The sequence below is a fragment of the Chlamydotis macqueenii genome, chromosome 6 (genome assembly GCF_036417535.1).
Source record: "Chlamydotis macqueenii isolate bChlMac1 chromosome 6, bChlMac1.mat, whole genome shotgun sequence".
Classification (NCBI taxonomy): domain Eukaryota; kingdom Metazoa; phylum Chordata; class Aves; order Otidiformes; family Otididae; genus Chlamydotis; species Chlamydotis macqueenii.
This window is the reverse complement of record NC_141561.1, coordinates 11,062,586-11,083,974: the sequence shown is the minus strand read 5'-3', so window position 1 is coordinate 11,083,974 and position 21,389 is coordinate 11,062,586. Positions and strand designations below refer to the sequence as shown.

The 21,389-nt window shown below is 43.6% G+C and overlaps 1 protein-coding gene across 2 annotated transcripts in view; it reads left to right on the top strand.

Moving 5' to 3' along the window:
* The window catches only part of KALRN (kalirin RhoGEF kinase), a 508,172-nt gene that overhangs the window by 444,058 nt on the left and 42,725 nt on the right, over positions 1–21,389 (top strand). The window contains exons 37-42 of one of the 2 annotated variants that reach the window (XM_086751416.1): positions 7,171–7,454; positions 8,319–8,423; positions 12,380–12,475; positions 14,109–14,239; positions 17,920–17,986; positions 19,283–19,386. In XM_086751416.1, the coding sequence (XP_086607542.1) occupies positions 7,171–7,454; positions 8,319–8,423; positions 12,380–12,475; positions 14,109–14,239; positions 17,920–17,986; positions 19,283–19,386 (787 nt within the window). The remainder of the gene's footprint in view (positions 1–7,170; positions 7,455–8,318; positions 8,424–12,379; positions 12,476–14,108; positions 14,240–17,919; positions 17,987–19,282; positions 19,387–21,389) is intronic. The other variant, XM_086751415.1, reaches the window with a different exon arrangement.

Sequence of the window (21,389 nt, the reverse complement as noted above, 5' to 3'; positions counted from 1 at the left end):
TTCTCCAGGCTTTTGGTTTTATCTCGCTCTTTGAAACTTTCCCAGAACTGCAGTGACTTTTCTCTGACCTCCAGGAACTGGAGCTCTCGAGCTCTGACACTCCGACTGGCACAACCAAGACCTGGAGACTACTTTGGGATGTCAGCTTTCCCAGCGCGTGCTGGATGAAAGCCGCATCTGAGCAACACCAGCTGAAAATAAAAGCTATTCAACTGAAGCTAGTGGCGGGTTGCCATGAGTTATTGCTCATTAAAGTGAATTGTGAGATGCTTAACTTCAGCTAATCATTTCCTGCTGCGAGATCGGCCTGGTGTGAAACGTACTCAAATGTGGGAAGGGGATTCGCAATAACTAAATTTAGCTAAGGGTGTAATTTCCTCGGACTCCCTCTGTAGTTAATGGAAGGAGAGAGGCTCCTACAGGGGTGATCCCCACTCGGCATCACCCTTGGGCAGCAACGTGCAGAGCTCCTTGACTGCCAACAGCATGAGGTGAGCTGCTGCCTGCCACAAAAATGAGCTTCTCCGAGTGACGGTGTTTGCCCACCCTACCTAGATGAGTGCTTGTTTTCCTTGGCTTAGGTTTCTACCTGGAAGTAATGATCAGGAAGTTGGATATTAAAACCAACAGAACAGTGACCATTTCACAAAGGCAAAACCCATATGCAAAATCCCCCAGGAGCATTCCCTGCTTTGCAGTGTAGCTAATGGGAACTGTGCAGATCATCCTCTGTCTCAAAGCAGTTCTTCTTGCCCATTTCCGAGAAATGTCAGCTATTCAATAAAGTAACAGTGCATTCTGAATGTTGTGTGATTAATTTAGTTTTTAGTCCTTCCCCCCTCCCCCCGTCCCCCCATTCTTTTTGGAAATTATTCTTGTTTGCATGTTGGGCAGTGAAAGAGAAAGTAAGATTTTGAGTTTTTACGTTACAGTGATCGGAAAGTTTGTCAAGTACATCTACTTTTAGCAGAGTAGACTCTTCTTGAGTTTGGGCAGAATTCATTTCATCCACTTAAATGGAATTGTGAGAATCCTGACCGATTGATCTGTGCCTTTTGATGATACTTTCAACTTGAAGCTTCAAATAGTACTCCAAGACACATACAGAAAATTTGGTTGAACCTTCCTAATTCTGCTCATTTCCAGGAGATTATAAACTTACAGAGAACATTTGAACCTCAGAGCAAAATTTACATTTAGCTTTCAATGGTGTAGTTTGTACATGTCTTTACCCACTAGTGTGAAACCAGATCGTACATGGTGTCATCTCGTGTTTCCCTCGAGCCAAACTGCAGGGCAGGTCTGAGGTTGGACACGTGTAGAGCGGCTGAGTGGAGCTGGGAGAGGATGGGGAGCCGTGGAGGACTCCGGGGCGAGTTTTGCAATTCCGTTGTGAAAGTTTAACGTACTTCTAATCTAAAGGGCTTTTCAAGCCAGTCGTCCTCCATCTTTGTCTGACATGGGCACTGAAAATTTCCTCGTGTTCACTTACGTACTTCGCTGGAGCCTTTTTCAGACGCGGTGCCTGAGGAGACAGTTTATCTGCTGACATTAAAAGTTGTCAGATTCATTATTCACGTTGTTATGAACGAGTGTTTTCACTTGAGGAATAGCTGTAAAGTGACTTTGTATTATCCGAATGTTCTTACCTCCCAAATTTTTGCAAATCCATGCCAGGTTTTACAGGCAGAATAGGCTCTAACGCTGAAACTGGGATCGGTACTGTCATCTGCCTAAGCCACAGAGTTTTGTAACCCTGACTTGTGCCAATAAAAATGTTTCACTGAGCATGTTTTGGACATTTAATACACAAAAGCACAGAAGAGACCAAAGAAGCAGTTTTCATACCTCATTATGCCATCTTTGCGTCCACGGAGCAGAGCTTTTGCCCTGAAGGTCCTCGAGTAGATCCAAAGTGACGCTGTCAGCAGCGTTTCCCAAGGGAGAGCTTAAAGCCTCAAGGGGCTGAGAGCTGTGAACTGGAGCCTACAGCCTGTATGATGAAGGAGATGCTCTTGGAAAGGGCAGCAAAGGGTGCATTTTGATGGTTTAGATGATTTTCGTTTGTTTAGTGTGAAATACTAACATAGAGACTTTATTTGTGCATAGGGTGGGTCTAGATGACTCCTGCTTTCCAAGATTTTCTGGTGCAGAGATTCCTGTTCTTCAGGAAATAATAGTTCGAGTAAAGACTGAGTTAGTCTTTCACCCACATCTGATTCAATTCCCTCTTTGTCAGAAATGTTATTTTAGAGGAATCACTAAATATGGAAAATGGGCTCTGTCGAGCACAGAAGAGCTAATTTATGTGCTCATTGGTCAGATTGTCGTTATTGGCTTTCATTCATGAGTGGAATTATTTCTGAAAAAAAAACCCTGTTGATTTAAATGCATATGCTAATAGGATTACAGAGTTCCCATTCTGGCTCATCTTCTCTGACTTCTGTGGAAAAATCCTTTTCCCTCAGGCTGTTTTTCTGGGGTGAGAGATGGAGCCCTACGTAAACCAAAAGGTTTACCTCTTCTCACCTAAAGCAAGGTGGTCACCTGTCTTCACGCCTATGTTATGTATTAACTTCTGGTTACGGAAGCATGTTTCCTTCCTATCATCCATGACCTGTGGTCAGTGTGGATCAAAAAGAGAAGCCTGATGGTTTCTTCTGGGTTGCTCTGAGAAGCCTTTCCCTTTCCCCGTTAGAGCTGAGTTCCTGCAGATGAGTTGGGTGCTACATGAGCCTGATCAGACAGACCTCCCCTCCTATACATACTCTGGGGAACAGGGAGGTAAAAATAAAATGCCTTGTATTTATGTTCCAGCAATAATTCCTAGTGACTCAAAAGGGAATACAACTGTGCCCCTAAAATGGGTGTATGAGACTTCTGTTTTTCCTTTCACCCAAGGTTGCTCAGAACTGGAATCTTGCACTTTTCAAGTAAAAGAGCTGTGCTTTTATAGATGTCTGTTCATTTGAGGAGCAACAGCAACAAAGATTTTATTCCTTCAGCAGTGTAAAAGCTCTGAATTTTAAAGCTCTTTGGTCTGGCTGATTATCTGTCACAGTCCTGTTGCCAGAAGTTTCTTGGAGATTTGCTTAGGGGTGTTTTGGAAACCATCACTTATTCTGTCTGAATGAATGGTTTGGCCCGGAAATCAATCTAGCTACACTAGTCTGCTGACCTCCCTACACCCATTTCACTTCACCAGATACCTTTTTTTTTAAGATGTGTTTATCCCAGGACAGTGGTGGGAGGACAACTGCTCCCTGCAGCTCTCTGGCAGGCCCTGATGTTCCTGCAGACCTGCTGCAGTGTGAGGGCAGCCACCGCTTTGCTGGTCCTTGCGGGTAGCAGCGGCTGCCTGAATTACCACACAATGGGCCACTGTGTCTTTTCCAAAGTGCTCTCTGTCTTTTCTTGAGCAAACTGTATTTCCAAACAGCTCTACCAATACAGTTTGTAGAGCAAGTACATGCTAGTGCTTTGGAAGAAGAGCACGGTAACATGTCCTCTTCTGCTTGATCCAGCCGGTGTCTGGATCTCAGGCTAGTATCAAGTGTCGTGATTAATGTCTTTGTAGCTGTACGTGCTGCGGAAGCAGCAGAGCTCACACCAGCACAGCTTAGGAGGTTGTCTCCAAAGTCTTTCCTGGCAGATTTTTTTGTGTTGCATGCTTCTGTCTCTCATTTCATGGGCTCTGCTCTTCGTTGAGCTCCACTCTTGCTTCTGCAACCATGTTGAGGTGACCTGCGTTATGTGCAAAGGAAATTATCCTCAGCAGGGCTGGCAAACAGCAGTTTTTCACAAATGTGTCCATATTTGCAGTTCCTTTAAAAAAGGAAAAGGAAAAAAGGTTATGAATATTGTGTGTGAACTCTTGGTGTGATTTTTTGATAGTGCATGTTTGGTGATGGTGGGAAGTGGGACGATGAGATGGAAGTGTACATGTGTACAGTGCTGGGTAGAGCAAAATCACCCCACCTCATGGTGACTGGGGAGCAGGGAGATTAATATCAGCCTTTCTCTTTCACCTCCCTGCCTGTCCTCCAGCCAGCAGAGACTACATTGCCAGGTAAAGGTGAGATAAGGCCACGTTTCCAATCTTAGGTTCAAAGGGCCAAGCAAAGCCCGGCCTCTGTCCCAGAGGCCTTACAGTGGTTGGCCAGGGCACTTCAGCAGACAAGGAGAAAGAGACTTCATACCTGCCAGGGCTGCGTACAGCATGGCACAGCCGAGATTTCATAACCCCTTGGTAAACAGCCTTTTTCATCACCCAAGGCATGACCTTGAGCAGGAAAATCCAGATCCTCGTTCAAGTGGGATCGTTGCACGGTGTCACACACCTCGCTCTGGAAACCTTGTGGCTCTGGAGACCTGATGTTTGGTCTGCAGAGGTTTCCTGGCTCTAGGTTAAATTTCAGACAAAATTCTGTCAAGTAGGCAGGGTGGGCCATGGGCCAGCTTGGGACTTGGGCTACTTCTGCCCATCTGCTGCCTCCTCCAGGATGACAGAGGACTATGGCTGACTGTCGCTTCCCCAGGACGGCCTTGAGCAAAAAGTGCCCTGGTGTAAGAGGTGTTTTGTGTCTGTCCATGCCCTGACCATGGCTGTGCCACCTGGGGAAAGGGAAGGGAGGCAGCAAGGCCAGGGTCTGGCCCTGCTCCTAAAAGCAGGGACGTTTCCTGGTAGGAGGGGAGGTCCCTGTCCTTTCCATCATGGACTTGTGTGCTCCTGGGTTTGGCCCTGCCAGGCTGACGTGGGATTGCGCGTCTGGTAACAAATCCATGGGGCAGAGGAGGTTGTCCCAGGCTCCATTTAGCCTCCTATCAGCTCCCCTCCCTTACTAAAAGGTAAATTGGCAAGGTGCCATTGACTGGAGGTAGGGGTTTGGACTGTGTTACTTACAAGCTGTAGTAAAAACCTCTCTGTATATTAATGTGGGAAGACCAGCTTGTCCTCAGTTCTCCTCAGCCTCCCTCCAAGCCCAGTCCCCAGCAAAGGCAGTGAATCCCTGATATGGCTGCTTGCTCCAAGTCATCCTTGACAGCGGCAACCCTCCACCAAGCGATCACTTCCAGCTTTTCTCCTTCCATGACTGCAGCCTGGCTCCCTTTGCACCGGTGATTCCCAACGTTAATCCTCCTGCAGCAGCAGCAGGAGCGCGGGCACCTGAGGGCACTCTGCTCAGCGCAGCCCTTTGCCGAGGAGCCCTTGAGCTTTCCCTGCTGCCTGTGGGGCTTTTGGTGCTGCCGGGGGGACAGAGGGGCACAGGCGCTTGCAATATCAAAATCACCGTCACGGAAATCTGAATATTGGTGACGCAAGGTGTGCTGATAAACTCCCAGAGCATCATGTGGAGCCTGCAAGAGGAGACTATCTAAAGCCAATTGAGTGGAAGATGGAAGATAAGCTGGCCACTGGCAAATATTATCTTGCGCTGGTTGATTTAACGCTGCTTCGGGTGCATGAAATAACATCAATGAGAGCTGGCTAAAGCCAAGCCTTTTTGAGATAACACTGCTACTTTGCCCTTACAGAGGAATGTCAGTAGAACCCCAGCAGCTCCACCTGGGGTCTGTCCTCCTCCCAGCCCCTCGCACGCTCACCTCTGTCATCAGAAGACAGATGTTTGGATTTTCTTCCTGTCTGGGGAATGAACTTCAACTTCCTCTAGCTAGTTACAATTATTTCTGTATGTTCTAAAAACCTAACTTTTGACCCCAGGTATGTAATAAATTATTGGTTCAACCTCAGACTGAGGCTATGACTATAAAATATTATAGAACATTGTAACTCTCACAGTCTGTGTTTTACAAGCTGGCAGGCGAGGCAGGCTGCAACCTCTGCCGGCGTGTAGCCGGCTGTCAGCAGTAGCTCTGCCCAGCGGGGTAGGAGCTCTGCATGCGGCTAGCAGGAACTGGCTTCTACACCAGTATAGGTAACTATTCTCCAGGAGGGTAGCTCTCCCTCAGCCTGTGTGCTACCCAGTATCTCTAATGATCTTTGTTGAACTGGGAATAGCTGGATGCACCAAGCTATTTTCATGTGTTGCAACTTATGGTTTTGTTTTCTGCTGGGGTGGTTAAGAGATGCAGAGGGAACCATCTAAAATGTTTAATGACATCAGCTGACTGCTTTCTGATGTACGGTCTGAGATGTCACTTACAGGAGTGTGAAAATTACTGAATTCTGTAGGGAAAAAAAAAAAAAAAGTAGGATTAAACATCTCAGTCCCTGATTGCTGCTGGGGAAGGAGTTGCCTTGCCGTGGTTTCAGAAAGGTGAAAGCAGGGCACTGGTTCCTAAAAGGCAATTGAGAAATCTTTGAGCAACTTGTTTGCTTTGGTTTTAAAGACCTACTGCCATTGGCACATCTTTGGTCTGTTGCTTTGGTGGGGAGTAAGGGAGGTTGCACCCTTTTCTGAGGTGCTAGTCTGAACATGTGTATCGATAATTGCGGTTGGATGCAGTTCAGCAGAATCTCCTGCTTGGATATAATGGAAACATTTTTTAATTTTAAGCCTGCTTTGTATCTCCTTCTTGGGAGGTTCCTTCAGTTTGAACAATTTGTCATCTTTTGTAATTGTTCATTCCAGTTTCTTAGTTCTAGGGAAGGTGTGAAGTCTTCTGACAAATTGCTTCCAGGGGCAAAGGAGATAATTTTAAAGTGCTTCTAATAACCTTCAAAAGTTAATAAGTAGTCTAACTAACAGTAATATGTTAGGGGTCTGGAAACGGCTGAGAAGCATTTATGGAATCAGAACCTGGCAAAGTGTTGGTGGCTGTCAAGTCTCCTGTAGTAATCTGCTTTTTGTGCTCATTTTCTTCCTGGCAATTCACAATGAAATCTGTGGGAAGAAGCTGAAAAATTCAGCACTTTGAATGAAATTCCAACTTTCATCAAAAACTAGATAACTTTGCTGTCTGTGATCTTTCATAAGGACAGATAGTGTGGTGGGAAATAAGAGAAGCATGTAAGATTGTGAAGAATGCTGGTTGCGGGGCATATTCCTCTCTCTGGTGTGCAATAAAGTTTACACAATGGCCATGGGTCACAAAACTGTTCATCGAGGCAGCTTGTATTTTCATGCTTAGGACTGTCAAGCGCTTCACGTGCACTAGGAAACAGAGGAGGTGCTGTTATGATCTCTCACCTACATTGTCTTCTTCCAGATGCATATTCAGTCTCTTCCAATGACAACGGGGGCAAGTCTGATTCAGTGGCCAACTTACAACCTCAGCCATCCCTCAACTCCATCCAGAGCTCTCCTGGCCCCAAGCGCTCAACCAACACACTGAAGAAATGGTTGACCAGTCCTGTGCGCCGGCTGAACAGCGGGAAGACCGAGAGCAACATTAAGAAACAAAAGAAGGTGCGAGATGGCAGGAAGAGCTTTGACCTCGGCTCACCAAAGACTGGAGATGAAACCACTCCTCAGGGAGACAGCGCAGATGAGGTGTGTGTTGGTGTTTGTTGCAGGAAAGACCATCTCGCTGATAGTCTCTTCTGCGGTGTGTGATTCACACTTGAGTAAATGCAGTTCCCTTAGGTCTAGAGGGAACAGCGGATCATACGTAAAGTTGCATTGCTTGAAACTGTGTTGCAAACAGCACTGTCATCCAAAGAGCAATGGAATCTATAGGGAGGAGCATTTCAAAGTCTGCATGTGTTATTCTCCTTTGACTAGATAGATTTTTTTTTTTAATAGCCTATTAGAAAGCTGCCAAGGATAGAAATTAAGTTATTCTTGAGCAACCGTTATCACTTTTCGGTGAGGTTCATATCCTCTTTATCCTACCATGGCAGTGTAATTCTTTATTGAAAGGAAAAGCTCAGAGAAATAGCCGTGTTTCAGTTAAATCTGCTACACATTTGTAGCTGCAGTTTCTCTGGAGGCATGTTCTTTGCCACAATAGCTCTTTCCTGATAAAGTGAATAAGGAATTACAAGCTGAAAATGGAGAAGATACTAACTGAACACAAATAGAGGACCATATTTTAAAAACTGTACATTCTTATTTAAATTAAAAAGTACTTTTCCATCAGCACAGAGACAGCTGTAACTGTCATAGCTGCTTGGGTGATCTATAAACTATATTTCTATAACTTGTAGAATGCACTGAGATTACCCAGCAAAACCTTACATCTTTATTGCTTCTCTTTCATGATGCTTAGCATTACCTGCAATTCTTTCCACCCAATGCAATGCAGAGCCAGTATTAGTATTATTGACAGACTCAAAGCCTGGTAGAAGAGCTCAGATATCTAAAAATATAAAAGAAACCCATCTCTGCCTCTAATTATATTTCACTTTTCTTCAGAAGAGCAAGAAGGGTTGGGGAGAAGATGAACCAGACGAAGAGTCTCACACACCTCTTCCTCCTCCTATGAAGATTTTTGACAATGATCCAACCCAAGATGAGATGGTAAGGCCTCCCCTACTATACCAGTTTACTGTTTAAGTGCATTTCTCACATAGCCATCTCACAGCGGTTTTGTAGTGGTCTTCTAGTATCCAGGGCCTAGACTTGTGGTTATAAGAGGCACCTATGTGCAAATCATATTCTAATACCTTTCACCAACTGAACTTATAAATAGTGCTGGATAAGCAATTTAGCCCTGGCATCCCTTTTCATGGCAGGTTGATCATGTGCTTGTGTTGTGTGTGGTCAGAAATTTCACACAGGCTGATAACATGTGTTCTCCACGTCTGTTTTAAAAGTGCTGTTGGTGTCTGGCAGTAGAAGCAGAAATAGTATTTGGTGGCAGTCTGGGCCTAAGGAGTAGGACAGATGCTGGAGTCTGATTGAATCCAGAAATCCCACCTTTCCCAAGAGTTATATAAGCTTAGGCTCTCCACTCAGGCTTTGTGTGTGATTGGGGTCCAGGATTGTTGTCAGTCTGTGCCCCACCATCTACTCTCCATTTCAAAGTGCTTTAAAACTTGCTGATGTAAAAGTCTGCCCAGTGCTGTCACTGGGCATTTCTGGGGTGTGTGGCTGATCATCACTGAATGGTCCATCAACTCCAGTTAGCTCAGAAGCCCACAAGGTATCCAAATTTCCTCTCAGAAGGATGGGAAAGGCTTTGGTCGGCCCATCTTTGTGCATCATGTTAGTGGGGGTAGTTCTCTGCTGTTAGCTAGAGCCTCTTAAATGTTGAGTCAGAATTTGCAGTTGTAGATGGTGCGGTGGCTTGCAGAGTCCTTCAGTTGCTCTCTTGGACTTGGGGTGAGAATCTGTGAGTGACAGTGGTTTGTGTTCACCGGCAGTGTGGGTCCTCCCCCACCCTTTCCTGGTGCTGTCGTCTCCCTTGTAGAAATCCATCCTCCTGTTTAGCTGTTTCCTGCGTTCCTGCTGGCATCTGTTTTTAGCACTGGCACTTCTGTATCTCTATTCTCTGATTGCAATTACTGCATGCAAAGAAGCAAGGATAGCGGAGATTAATAAATTGCCAGAAAAAAAAACCAACCCAGAATATTCTTTGGGAAGGTTCAGGCAGGAGTTTGGAAATACAGAGAGAGAAAGATGCAAATATTTCTGGGACTCAAGGAGCAGAATGATGGAGGAAAGGACTTGGGGGCTTGCTGCTAATCTGTCAGGAAATGTTATGACATTGTGGTGGCAGCAAGACCAGAAGGAAGCAGCTGGAGTCATGGACTCTTGCCCTTTGAGTGCTGCGTGTTCTGCTGGCTGTCTGGCGAGGGGCAGAGGCAAAAGGTCGGCAAAGTAGAGCCATGGTGGATCCATGCCCAGCACAACAGCAGTTGCTCCTGGTTTGTTCCTTGTCGTATTTACCTAAACGTTTTGGGGATAGTTTGCTTTTTGGTTTTTAGGGGGTTTGTTTTGGGCTTTTTTTTCAAAATAAAAACAAAACCACTTTAGCTTGGTTGACTATTTTTGATTTTTAGCATGTCATGTGATTTTAGTATTTCTTAAATACATTTCTGACAGCACCAATGTTGTGGAACTAAACTGTTTTCTGCTCCAGATGTCTGAGCTTTATAGAGCATTTTGGCATCCTGTTTCTTCTCCGACTCCTAAAAGAGAAGATTGGATAGAGCAAGAAGCATCTGAAACCCTTTTTCTCTCTCTTTTTCTTCCCCTACTCACTTTTTGTCACAGGGAAAAAAAAAAACTTAAGCTCATGAGCATGGCTCCTGAATTCCCTGGCACATGAGCACTGTGTTAGCAATGTCTGAGCCATGCTGGAGCCAAAAGCTCTTTAACAGTGTTAATTTGGGCACAGCTCCCTACTCATGTCCTACTACTGCTTACAGGCATGGGCTTAGGCTGGACCAGCAGCAGCGTGGGGAAGTAGTGGTAGGTGGGAGACGTCTGCGTGGTGCGTGGGGTGGCACCTTTCCCTAAGCCCGTCTGCAATGATTGTGCCTCACTGCTCCTGGTGGCTCTTATAGTGACAAATCACAAGATATTTTCATATTAGAAACTCGTAATTTACTTCCTGGGAGATAGAAATACCATTTTTTTTTTATTTGCCCCACACAAACCAGACTCTCAATCACAAAAGAGTTTTGTTTTACCCCGAAAGACGTGTAGGCAGCAAGTATTTACTTGCAGTTATTTACTTTTCAGAGATATTGAGCAATTTCAGTTAAAAGTGAGAGCAACAGCTGCTTAGTGCCTCTAAAAATTGAACTCCTCCTCCTAGAATGATTATGTTTGACAGTTATCGTCTATGTATTTGTCCAGTATCTCTTAGAAATCCTTATTTTCAGTCTTTTTTTTTTTCCTAGACACGTCTGTCCACACCGCAGGTGAAACAAGCTGTCTGAGCTTTTGCATTTGTATGAGATTCCTGCATTACCAGCCGAATTCCTCAATTACCAGCCTGATTACCTGTAGTTTTTGTTGCTGTTGTAATTAGAACTGTTGATTAGATGTATTATTTGTGAAAGACAAGATGACAGTGGCAGGCTGTTCACTCTTCTGCTCTGTCGTAAGCCTTCTGGTTGGGGTTGGTCTTCTTTGCCTTTTTTTTTTTCTCCTGGGGCTGCGTCACTCAACACAAGCAACCTCCCCAAAGGGCTACTTGAAGAGATGGCCAGTTGCCCAATTCCTGCCATCACATTTCCACATCTCACTCCCCAGCACTATTTAATCTCAGATGCATGTTCGTTGGCACCTGCATGGTGACTTCGCTGAAATAGCTGCTCTTCAAAAGATCTTTATTAAGCAGCTGAGAGATTAATAAGGTTTTAAATAGTTTTAATATAGAATTTATAAAAATCTATCCATGCTTAGTCTGTGTCAATCTGCCACAAGCAGGTTGTCAAAGGACCTATAGTTTTAGTCAGTGCTTGTATTTAATTCAGAATAAATGTACACACAGGGGAGCTAATAAATACCAATTCCCATAGCTATTGCATGAGTTTGGGTTGTCAAAGTGAGATTTCTTAGGACAAAGACCAAGGAGTGAAGATACCCATATAGAGCAAAAACCTTAAACTAGAGCTGAATATTTCACACAGAGGCCAGTCTTTTCAGTGCCGAGGGGCATGCTTGGATAGCACATTGATGAGATCTCAGTGTTTCTGGAGATCTGTAAAAACCAGCAGCTATTAGCTGCTGGAGACATCCAAAGACATTAAGTAGTGCCAGGCACCTAAAATCCAATACCTGCAACCAACAGACAGGCAGAGAGAAGCAAGACTGAAAGTATTCTAACTAATGTCAATATGGAAAAGCGGGCATCTCCAAAGAGTGCTTCTGCCCTCCTGTGCCAAGTAGCTACTATAGATGAGATACTTTGGGGTGTTTTCTCTCCACTAATTGCAGAGAGGGAAGAGATAAGAGATACATTTTACATGGCTGAAGTTGCATGAATGTGAGGTGTCATATGAGTTAATTTGGAGTTACAATTGATCAGTGGGGAAGGGAGGGGGAATGATTTGTTCTCCTCTGCCTCCCTCCCCTATTACCTGTAACTCCATGTGTACTCTGTGCTTAACTGCATTTATTAAATACGTATGTAAGGGGGAGGGGGTACCTTCTTACATCTGCAGTAAGAAGATCAATTTTCTGGAGCCTGTAAGACCGTAGATGTCTTTTGAAGGAGGAACCAACAGACATTAAGAGTATCGTAGCATGGCTGCAAATGAACTTCAGTTCTTTGACACTGTTCCCTGGTTCCCAGCCTCAGAACTGCCGCAGGGAGATGTGCCGCCAGAAGTGGATGGCAATTCTGTGCTTGTCTGATACAGTGACACTCACTCACCTGATCATGCGTGTGGTGCTCCAACCCTCCTGCTCCCCTTCCATGTTCGTTCTCCTGTCTCAGAAGCTGCTTCCCTAACCACTGGTTTCCTGCTCCCTTCTCATCCTGCTAACTTGCTTTTCCTTTGCAACCTGGTGTCTTGCAGTCCTCTTCTTTGCTAGCTGCTCGACAGAGCTCCTCTGATGTCCCAACTGCTGCGGATCTTGTCAGTGCAATAGAAAAGTTGGTCAAAAGTAAGCTGGTAAGTTTAGTGTTGTGAAAACTGTGTACACAACAGGCCTAATATGACTCTAGGGAAGGGCTTGAAAGTCTGCCTCTTGTTTCTGGTTTCCTTGCTTCTCACCTTCATCTGCTGTGCTTTTATTAACCCTGTGTGCTCTACTCCTCAGTAGAGTGTCTAATATTTTTGCTCCCCATGTGAGATGAAGCCTACATCTCACATTGCCATGTTGGCTTCACACTGCATAGTTAAAAGGCACTTTTGGAGCGGGCTTTGCAGAGCATGAGCTACTGTACTATACTCTTTCTGGGGTCTTGTTGGTATTCTTTCAAATATTTTACACAGTGGGATATTTTATTTGTTTTGCTTTACAGCTTATTAGGAAGCACAGGAGTTTTACTACCCAACATGAATTTCTTTGGTGTTCTGGCTTCCCTGAAAAGACCCACTAAAGAGTAGAACTTCTTGAAGTATCACAGCTGGGGTTTAATTTTACAAAGATTGATATGTTGCTTTTAATCTGCTTTGTCAACTCTTTCTGACAGGGATTGGGATAAGCAATAAAAATGCTCTGGGTTTAATTTGTTTAAAAATTTCAGTTTCGTGCACTCTCCCTATCTGGTCCCACGTCTGTTGGACAAGGAGTAAATCCTGTTTCATATCTTGGCTTTTCTTAAGTTTTCCCTGGAACAGTTCAAAATGTTAATATGAAAGCTAAGCCTTTTCTACATGTCCCAGGACCTCTAAAATTAGACAAATGCTTGCTTTGAGCAAGCTTAACTTAATTAACAAGTCAGGATTAAAGCAGGGTTATGATAAGCCTACAAAGGTTAATTTCCTTACATATACTGGAAGGATGAAGAGAGTAAAAACAAAAAAGAAAAAGCCACAGTGATCATTAGATTACTGTAACTCTATGCAAGCAGCTTTATCTAGCAAGTCATTTCAGAGGGTTTTGGCATTTTCTCAGTTTGAGATGTTGGTACATGAAGATAGTCAGTGTTCAAAGGGTGCTTGATAAGGAGTAAGTGGTGAAGGAGCACTTTGTGACATGGGGAACAGAGAAGGATGTTCCCAGAAAATTTACTCAAAATCGTTTTATTCCATCAAGAGACTAACAAATTGAAAAGTATTTCATTAATCCAGTTAGATGTATTTTCGGAGGATATTTTATCTCCCCCCACATGCAGGCTGTTAGTTCCATTGCAACTATGTTCAAGGGACTTGGGGGAAACTTTAATTATTGTGGAATGTTTCTATGTATCCATCTATTGCTGTTTCATTGTGTGTTTTACTTTACTACAAAGAATCCCCATTCAGTCTTTGCCAGAGAAACACTGACCACGTGTAGCCTAACACTGGTTCTAACTGAGACATTAGGATATTTTCAGGTTGTTTTGAAATAATTTGGAAGAGTTTTCTCATCCTGGAACACCTTTTTCCACCTTCCAGCAAAAGGACATCTCTGTTTTAATGCTTTTTTGGAGGGGTCTTATGTCAACTTAAAACTAGTTTGGTTGTGTTTCACTGAGTCCTGACTCTGCTTGGTTTTAGACTGCAGTGTTGATTGCAGAACTGACTTGAAAGAGAAGAAAACACTGATGCTGGAGTTCAAGGATAATGTTTATTCTATCATTCTTTGGGGTTTTTTTAGACCCTAGAAGGAGGATCTTACCGAGGAAGCTTAAAAGATGCCACTGGCTGCTTAAATGAAGGAATGACGCCTTCAACCCCCCCAAGAAACCTCGAAGAGGAACAAAAAGCCAAAGCAATGAGAGGCAGGATGTAAGTTGTCTTGCTGGTTCTTCTTTCTGAAATATGCACCCAAGGAGGACACGTAGCTGCACTGAAAGAATACTTTGTAGTCAGTGAATGAGCACGGAACTGGGAGTAAAACTGTGGTTTGCTTGTTTCTGCTTTTTCTTAACCTGTAAAAATACTTCATAAAAGCACTTGCACGCCTGGGAAGTTCATCATCACTCTTTAAAATGTGCAGTTTTACCTCTAAATAGCCAATATCTGTTGCTGTAAGAGCCTCTGAACAGCTAGACAAGTATTACTGAGATGTTTGCCTTAGTAATTACTGCGTTGCTAGAGGAAAAATCAGCTCTCAAAGGGGGATATGTGGTTGACCTTGTTAGCTACCTTCAAGGAAAAGAACAGAGAATCCCACTAGGTTTTTTTAAATAAGATAATATTTTTTTTTTGCCTTAGTTATTAGCAAAGGAAAAGGCAGAATTCAGATGCATTTGTGGTGGAAACACACCACTGATGAGAAGCTTCATTTGGGAAACCCTCATGTTCATGGTAATGAGAGAGGAAAGAAATGGTGACAGCTCATGAAACTTGTTTTTTAAAATTATCTGTACACTTCCTTAAATGTAACAAAAACAACACTTGTGCCTTCAAAGCTTATAATGATTAAAGCATTTCTTAAATGTATAGTTCAGCTGAAGGACTCAGAGAATTAGAGAAACAGAATCAGTAATTACCTGTACGAGAGCTCAGGTAGCTGTTTTGTTTATGCTGCCTCTTACACTAACAATGATAACTGCAATCAACTCATCAAATCATTCATTGATGGGAAAAGTAATAGTACGTACAGGTCTCACTGGAGTGTGGTAAGGTGAGAGGTGGGAGAAGAGCAGCCCTTTTGGGAAAGATGCCTAGCAGGGAAGGGAATCAAGTGAGGGGAGGACAAGGAGGGAGTTGAGTGTAGACAAGGAAGCAGAAGCAAAGTGTCACCGGTCTGTGAAAGCCATCATTTGCTCCTGCAGTTTGTTGTAGGAAGCCAGAGAAGCAATCCAGTGAGGAACTGGATCAACTCCCAGCAGCAGGCAGGGACATGACACTCCTGTTTGTGTTTCTGAATGGGAGAAGTTTTCTACTAGACAGCCGTCAGCCTTCCTGCCCACGCCTGTCTCTGAAAGCTCCTCAGTATTGCAAATTCTTGGATTTTTCTGGTAGCAATTAATTAATTAGATAACTGACAACCAACTGCAGGTTGCAGTTGTAGTGCGGAGACCTTTGCCACTGTAAGCATAGATACAGGAACACTTCCGAGCACGCAACGCTTCTGTCAGGGGAACTGGCAGTGCGTTACGTGTAATTAGTGGCTGTCTCCGTCCAGATTTCCTAAATGCTAGGATGTTTAGGAGCACCTGCTAGTAGCTTTCAGCACAAGACATCTGTCTCCTCTCCAGCTCCTTTGCGTCTGTGTTCTGTATCTCTGTGGCTCGCTGTGTTTAATTCCATGGCCATATGAGGCAACTGAACTCCAAGCTTGAGCTGTGACCCTCCTCGTTCCCCACAAAACAGCAGCTGAATCCTTGCACAGGCATGGGCAGTAATTTCCCATGTCTTTGCCAGCACACACAGTTAGCCTTGGTGTTAGGAAACCCCTTTTCCATTTCTATGAGCAATAAGGCAATAATAGTCTCATCAAGTAATGTGGTTCAATATAGATTTAATACAGAGTTAACAAGATACACAGATATTCAGGCTTATTCAGAAGTGAGAAGGCTCTAACCTTGTTCCAGTTTGTGCCATTTTAAATACAACTGTGTAGTCAGTACCTACTGGTGACCGGGGCAGGCACTTTCCAAGCAACCGCTATCAGATGAGGAGACGAATGAACTTGATTTTTTGGCAGCGTGCATCTTAGAAACCTTAAATTTGGGAGTACCTCTAAGGTTCTGTGTTAGGGTAGGCTTCAGAGATTTAATAGAGAGGGTCAAGGTTTGTTTTTCTGCTTGCTAGGAAGAGGGGAGCTGAGGGAATGCTGGTGCTGAGTTTGAGGCAAGCAGTGGAGGTACAGACCGTGGTTCCTCATAGAGCTGTAAATTTGCAAGTTTAGTCTGTTCAGCAGAGAGACATCTGGTTGCTGCACTGATTTTTAATTCAAAATGCCTGCATGTGCTGCAGCAATATGTACTACAAGTACATATTGCTGCATTCTTGGAGCAGGATTTGGCCAGATGTATCCTCGCAGTAACTCAAACCTAAGGAGTTTGGGTGTGGGGGAGGCAGTGGGCAGATGGGAGAGATTCTCCCTGTCTCTTTGGCAGCTCTCTGTCTTCATGAGGAGCAATGCAGATGGAGGTGATGTGAGTAGAAAAGTAACCTCCCAGCATGCCTGCCCGCATGGCGGAGACGCAGCAAGCCTTTCGCAAGGGCACAGCAGGTCAGCCAGCAAGAAGGGACTGCACAACGTACGCTTGTTCAGGCCACACGCTGCTGCTTTGTAAAAGAGCAGCCTTTTGCCCCGCGCGTGTTTACTACGCAGGCACACAACTTGGCAGGGCACTTCGGAGAGCGCGAGCATCTGGCATCGCTGCTGCCAGCCCTGCCTTCTGCCAAAGGGGCTGGATTTCTCTCTCAAATGAACAAGAAGCTGTTTGACCTCTTCCTGCCACGTGTCTTAAGTATCTCCTCCACTCCGTCTGAGCACAGGACACTTCGGGAGCACAATGAATGAGAGCAGGATTTATTTTCTCAGTAATCTCTCATAACTGAGTCTCTCCTTGCAACGCCAGTCTGCTTTTTTGGTTTTTTTTTTTTTTCCCTCTAGATATTTTCAACCAGGCTTTAATCTTAGCGCTGTTTGCCCTCAGCCCTATCATTTCAAGTGGGTCAGTCTGCTGATTGATGTGACTGGAGCGATAGTGGACATGAAAGCACTCCTCTATCTCGTTAGCCTTGTTACTGCCGTAGTGAACTTGAGCACAGATGGAGTTTATTTGTCATGTGCCAAATCTGTGTATTGGCGTAATTGAGGCAGACTGTCTGCAGCAAGCTGTAACTTTTTGAAATTGTCCTCGAAAGAACATGATGCGATTAGTTAGTTTGACTTACAAAGGAGGGGCTTTTTTTAGCTTGCTGTTGTTTTGCATGCATCAGGCCTTCATTAGATGACTTTCCTACCCAGGATTATTAGCTCTGGAATCAGTGTAAAGCATTTGACACCCACACACAGATTACCTAGTCTGAAAGATTAAGCTCTTGGTTATGATGGGAGGGGAGATTTGTCTTCCAAGTGTTTGAAACTTCCAAATTAAAACTTAATTGCTGAAACTTGGGCAAAGCTAGAGAGACTGGGGCAAGAAATCCTCTCCTGCTTGCTGCAAAATGGGTCAGGACATGTCCATCACTATCTGGGGGGTGGAGGAGAGCAGAGTGGAGAAGGGTGGTTCGAAGTACAGGCTGGTTGTGCTGCTGCTCTTGCACCTCTCTTCCCCACCCAATGTGGGGGAGGAAGAGAGGTAGGAGGAAAGAGTGGTTAAGAGAACTGAAACTACCCTGACCTGAAATGTGATGTTTTTGTCATTTATATTCCACCGAGCTATGAGTGAAGAGTGAGTTATATTATATGACCTGGAATGACGGTGGGGTAATAGGTGGTAAGAGGAGCAAACAGTAACTTCAAGGAATATGGTCAAATATGTCTGTGTTCTGTTTTAATTTAGGTTTGTCTTAAATGAGCTGGTACAGACTGAAAAAGACTACGTCAAAGACTTGGGAACTGTTGTGGAGGTGAGCTGAAGCAAACCCTGCTATGCAAAATATTTTCCCACTAGAAAGCACCATGCTGACAAGTGACAACAACAAAAAATACAGCACAAGAAACAAACTGCTTTATTTTGCACTCTGCTTCCATGGTCTCCTTCTCATGTTGACAGAAACAAGAAGAAATGCCTTCGGAAACTATTTTTGTTTCCATCTAACAAATGTTGTATTTTAGGTTTCAGCTCCAGTGTGCAAAGATTTTTCTTGGCTACCCTGCTTGTGACAAACTCTTTCTGCTTTAATGCAGCCTTGAGGGTAATGGTGGAGAATAACGTATGCTCCTACCCCTTATTTTGTGCTTTTCTTGCTGTCATATTGAGTAATGGTTACACATACTTGAGTTTGCACCTGGACTAAAGTCCTGTGTCTGAGTACCATTCCAGAAGCTGGGTTTGGATCTGTGCTGAGGTGAATACGTGGCCCATGGATTAACTGTTTTGTGGAAAACAAAACAAAAGAAAACCCTTAGATAAAATAGAATTTGGGTTGGTTTTTTTTTTCATTAAAAAAAAACCAAACTAGTTAGAGTTTTTTAAGCTTCAACTTGTAAAGACCTGGCTGATCCCTGAAGATCACTTGTCAGAGCCAACTCACACTCAGGGTCCATTCTTTTTCCCAGCAAGGACTCGGAACTGGAGGCACTTGATTGAAGTGGGCTTTCAGCAATGCTTTTTGCATTGACTAGTCCAAGGAGAATTATCAGCCCGTCTAACAGTGATTTTCAACAGCTTCCAAACTTGAAGACCTTTGTGTTGTCTTCTGCTTACATCGTGCTTCACTGGCAAACCTGACAGGGCTGCAATGCTCCGAAGACTTAAAAGAAACTCTCAGGAGGTGTGAGAAACCGTATTAGTGTGACTCTAAACTTGCTCCCACAAAATACTCATGGTGATGAATGGGAGAACTCTGTACAGAGTCTGGCTTCTTCCTCTTACCAGAGAAGCCAAGAGCTTGATAAACTACTTATGTTTAACTTTTATCTTCCAATTGCACTTGTCACTTCAATGACACTTCAATCCAATAACAGTTTGTGTAAGTATTGTAGATATTCAGAATAAATGCTTTAAAGTTTTCTTTTAAGCAAACCATACAATTTAAAGTATCTAGGTGGATTTCTGGTTTTAAATTGTAGAAAAGTTATTTTAAGCATTTTCAGTGTAAAAAATCTGACATTAAACTTTTGCTTCTTTGAAAAAAAAAGTGGTGTAATTATGCTTCCCCTTCAAATGAACCCTTTGCTAATCAATGATCATTAATTTGAAGGACTTCATGAAGAGGATAGAAGAAAAAGGAGTTTCTGGAGATATGAAGGGGAAAGACAAGATAGTATTTGGCAATATTCATCAGATCTATGACTGGCACAAAGAGTGAGTATTTTGTTTAGTTCCTTTTTAAGCAGCTTCTAACCACTTTTCCATAAAGGATTGGGATGTATGGTGTCTGTAGATCTAAGCTGTTTTTAATTGAACATCAGCAGGCCATTCAGGGCTGAATTTCCAAAGGACATTGCCTCACTTTAAATGATGTCTATTTGTTTGTAAGTGCTGCTTAATAACTTAACAAACCATGGCTACCTTGAATCCTGAGAACATGTTCTAATTCATATGCTTTTAGCCAGAGTTTCATTAAACACTAGATCTTGATATAGGGCTTTATCTACCCAGCGAAAACCAGCACAACTGCATGATGCAAAGCATCAGTCTTAAAGTCATTTTTCCTAGTGAAAAAAAGAAAAAAAAAACCTTCAGTGGGCTATAGCTTTGCACTGCCTGGCTTCATGGGAGGATGTCTGTCATGCTGTCTCTCATTGCAGATACAGCTTTATGCTGGCTCAAACACCATGCCAGGAGTGCTGGTCAGTGAGACAGAAATGTTGCACGCAAGAGAGTCTGCTCTGTATCAGTGCTGTGCTGCCAGCAGCGCTGCCGCTTCTTGCTGGGAAGCCACAACAAGAGTCTCAGTGGGAGATACCACTGTGGTCCCTCCATAGCTCCTGAACTATTCATAAGCAGTCCTGACATGGCTCCCAGAGAGTTGCTCATTGTGGGGTACTTGCTGGATCCTCAGAAAAGCTACTGAGGCTGACATAATTGTGTTTCTTGGGATACAGCTGCAGGCTCAGTTTGGTCAAGTCATTATTTCGTTCTTATGTTTTGTGGTTCTCAGCAACATAAACATCTTCACATGCAGCTGATATCATCATGAAGGCTGACCATACCAGTAGTATTTGGCTAGTAGGGTGACAAAATGCAAATACCTGCAAGATCCTTGTCTTGTGAAAGCTCTGACATGCTTTGTTAGGCCTAGTTTGTGCTTTTGACTCTGAGTTAGGAGCTCTGTTCCTTGAAAAATCTTACCGCTATAAGTAGCTTTTGAAAAGCTGCTGGAAACACGAGAACAAACCCTGGGCGATTTCTGCTATAACTTTATGAACAACAATGTCTTGCTTATGAACAGTATGGTCATAATTTCAACTCTGCCACTCAGAAATACTCTACAGCTCCAGCTAACTAGAATTTGAGTGTGCACGTGCAATGGACACCAGGCTGGATCTTCCTTCAGCTCTGGACACTTTCCTCACTGAGGAAACATGATGTCCTTCCCATCATGTGTCCCGCAGGTGCTTATGTCATGGCCTAAGCCTGTCCTTATCTTCTGACAGATGCACTTGTGAGCGCAAAAAAAAAATAAAAAAAGTCAGAAAAAGCTTCACCATAGAATAAGTTGATATCAGCAATGGAATGTTTTTAGCAGTGCCATTTATTAAGTCTGATGACAGGAGTTTTCTGTAACACATAGAGAGGGATTCCTTATTTTTAGTTCTGCATATCTGGGTCAAGAAGTCTATTTAAATGCAGATGAATTTAATAACATTTATAGAAAATTGAGTTACGGAAGTAGCTGTATCTGATGGTAGTGATAGGGACGTTTAGTTGGGACAGTTGTCCAATGTGCGTATTTTTTTGAGGTTCTAGGATTTCTTGGGACCAGACCATTGCAGGCATGTCCTCTCAACAAATCTGGCTACTGTAGCAAATCCATGGAGGCATTTGAGACAGAAATCCTGCGGTGAAAAAGAGGAAGATCATGGAAAGGGAGATTGTCAGAATTTGCCTGCCGGTTTTCTACCAGTTTAATTTAGCTGCTTTTACCTCACTTTAGGCCTTTCAGTATATTCTTGGTAAGGGCATTCAGGCTAGAATGAATGATCTCCCCAAAACTGGAGGTCAAGATAGAGACAGTGTTTATGAATCACTATTACTATTACAAATTACAGTATATTACTAACAGTAACATACTGAAAAATAGTGAAAAACAGAACATACCAAAACTCCAGCAGCAAAAAATACGTTGATTTGTTTATTCAAGT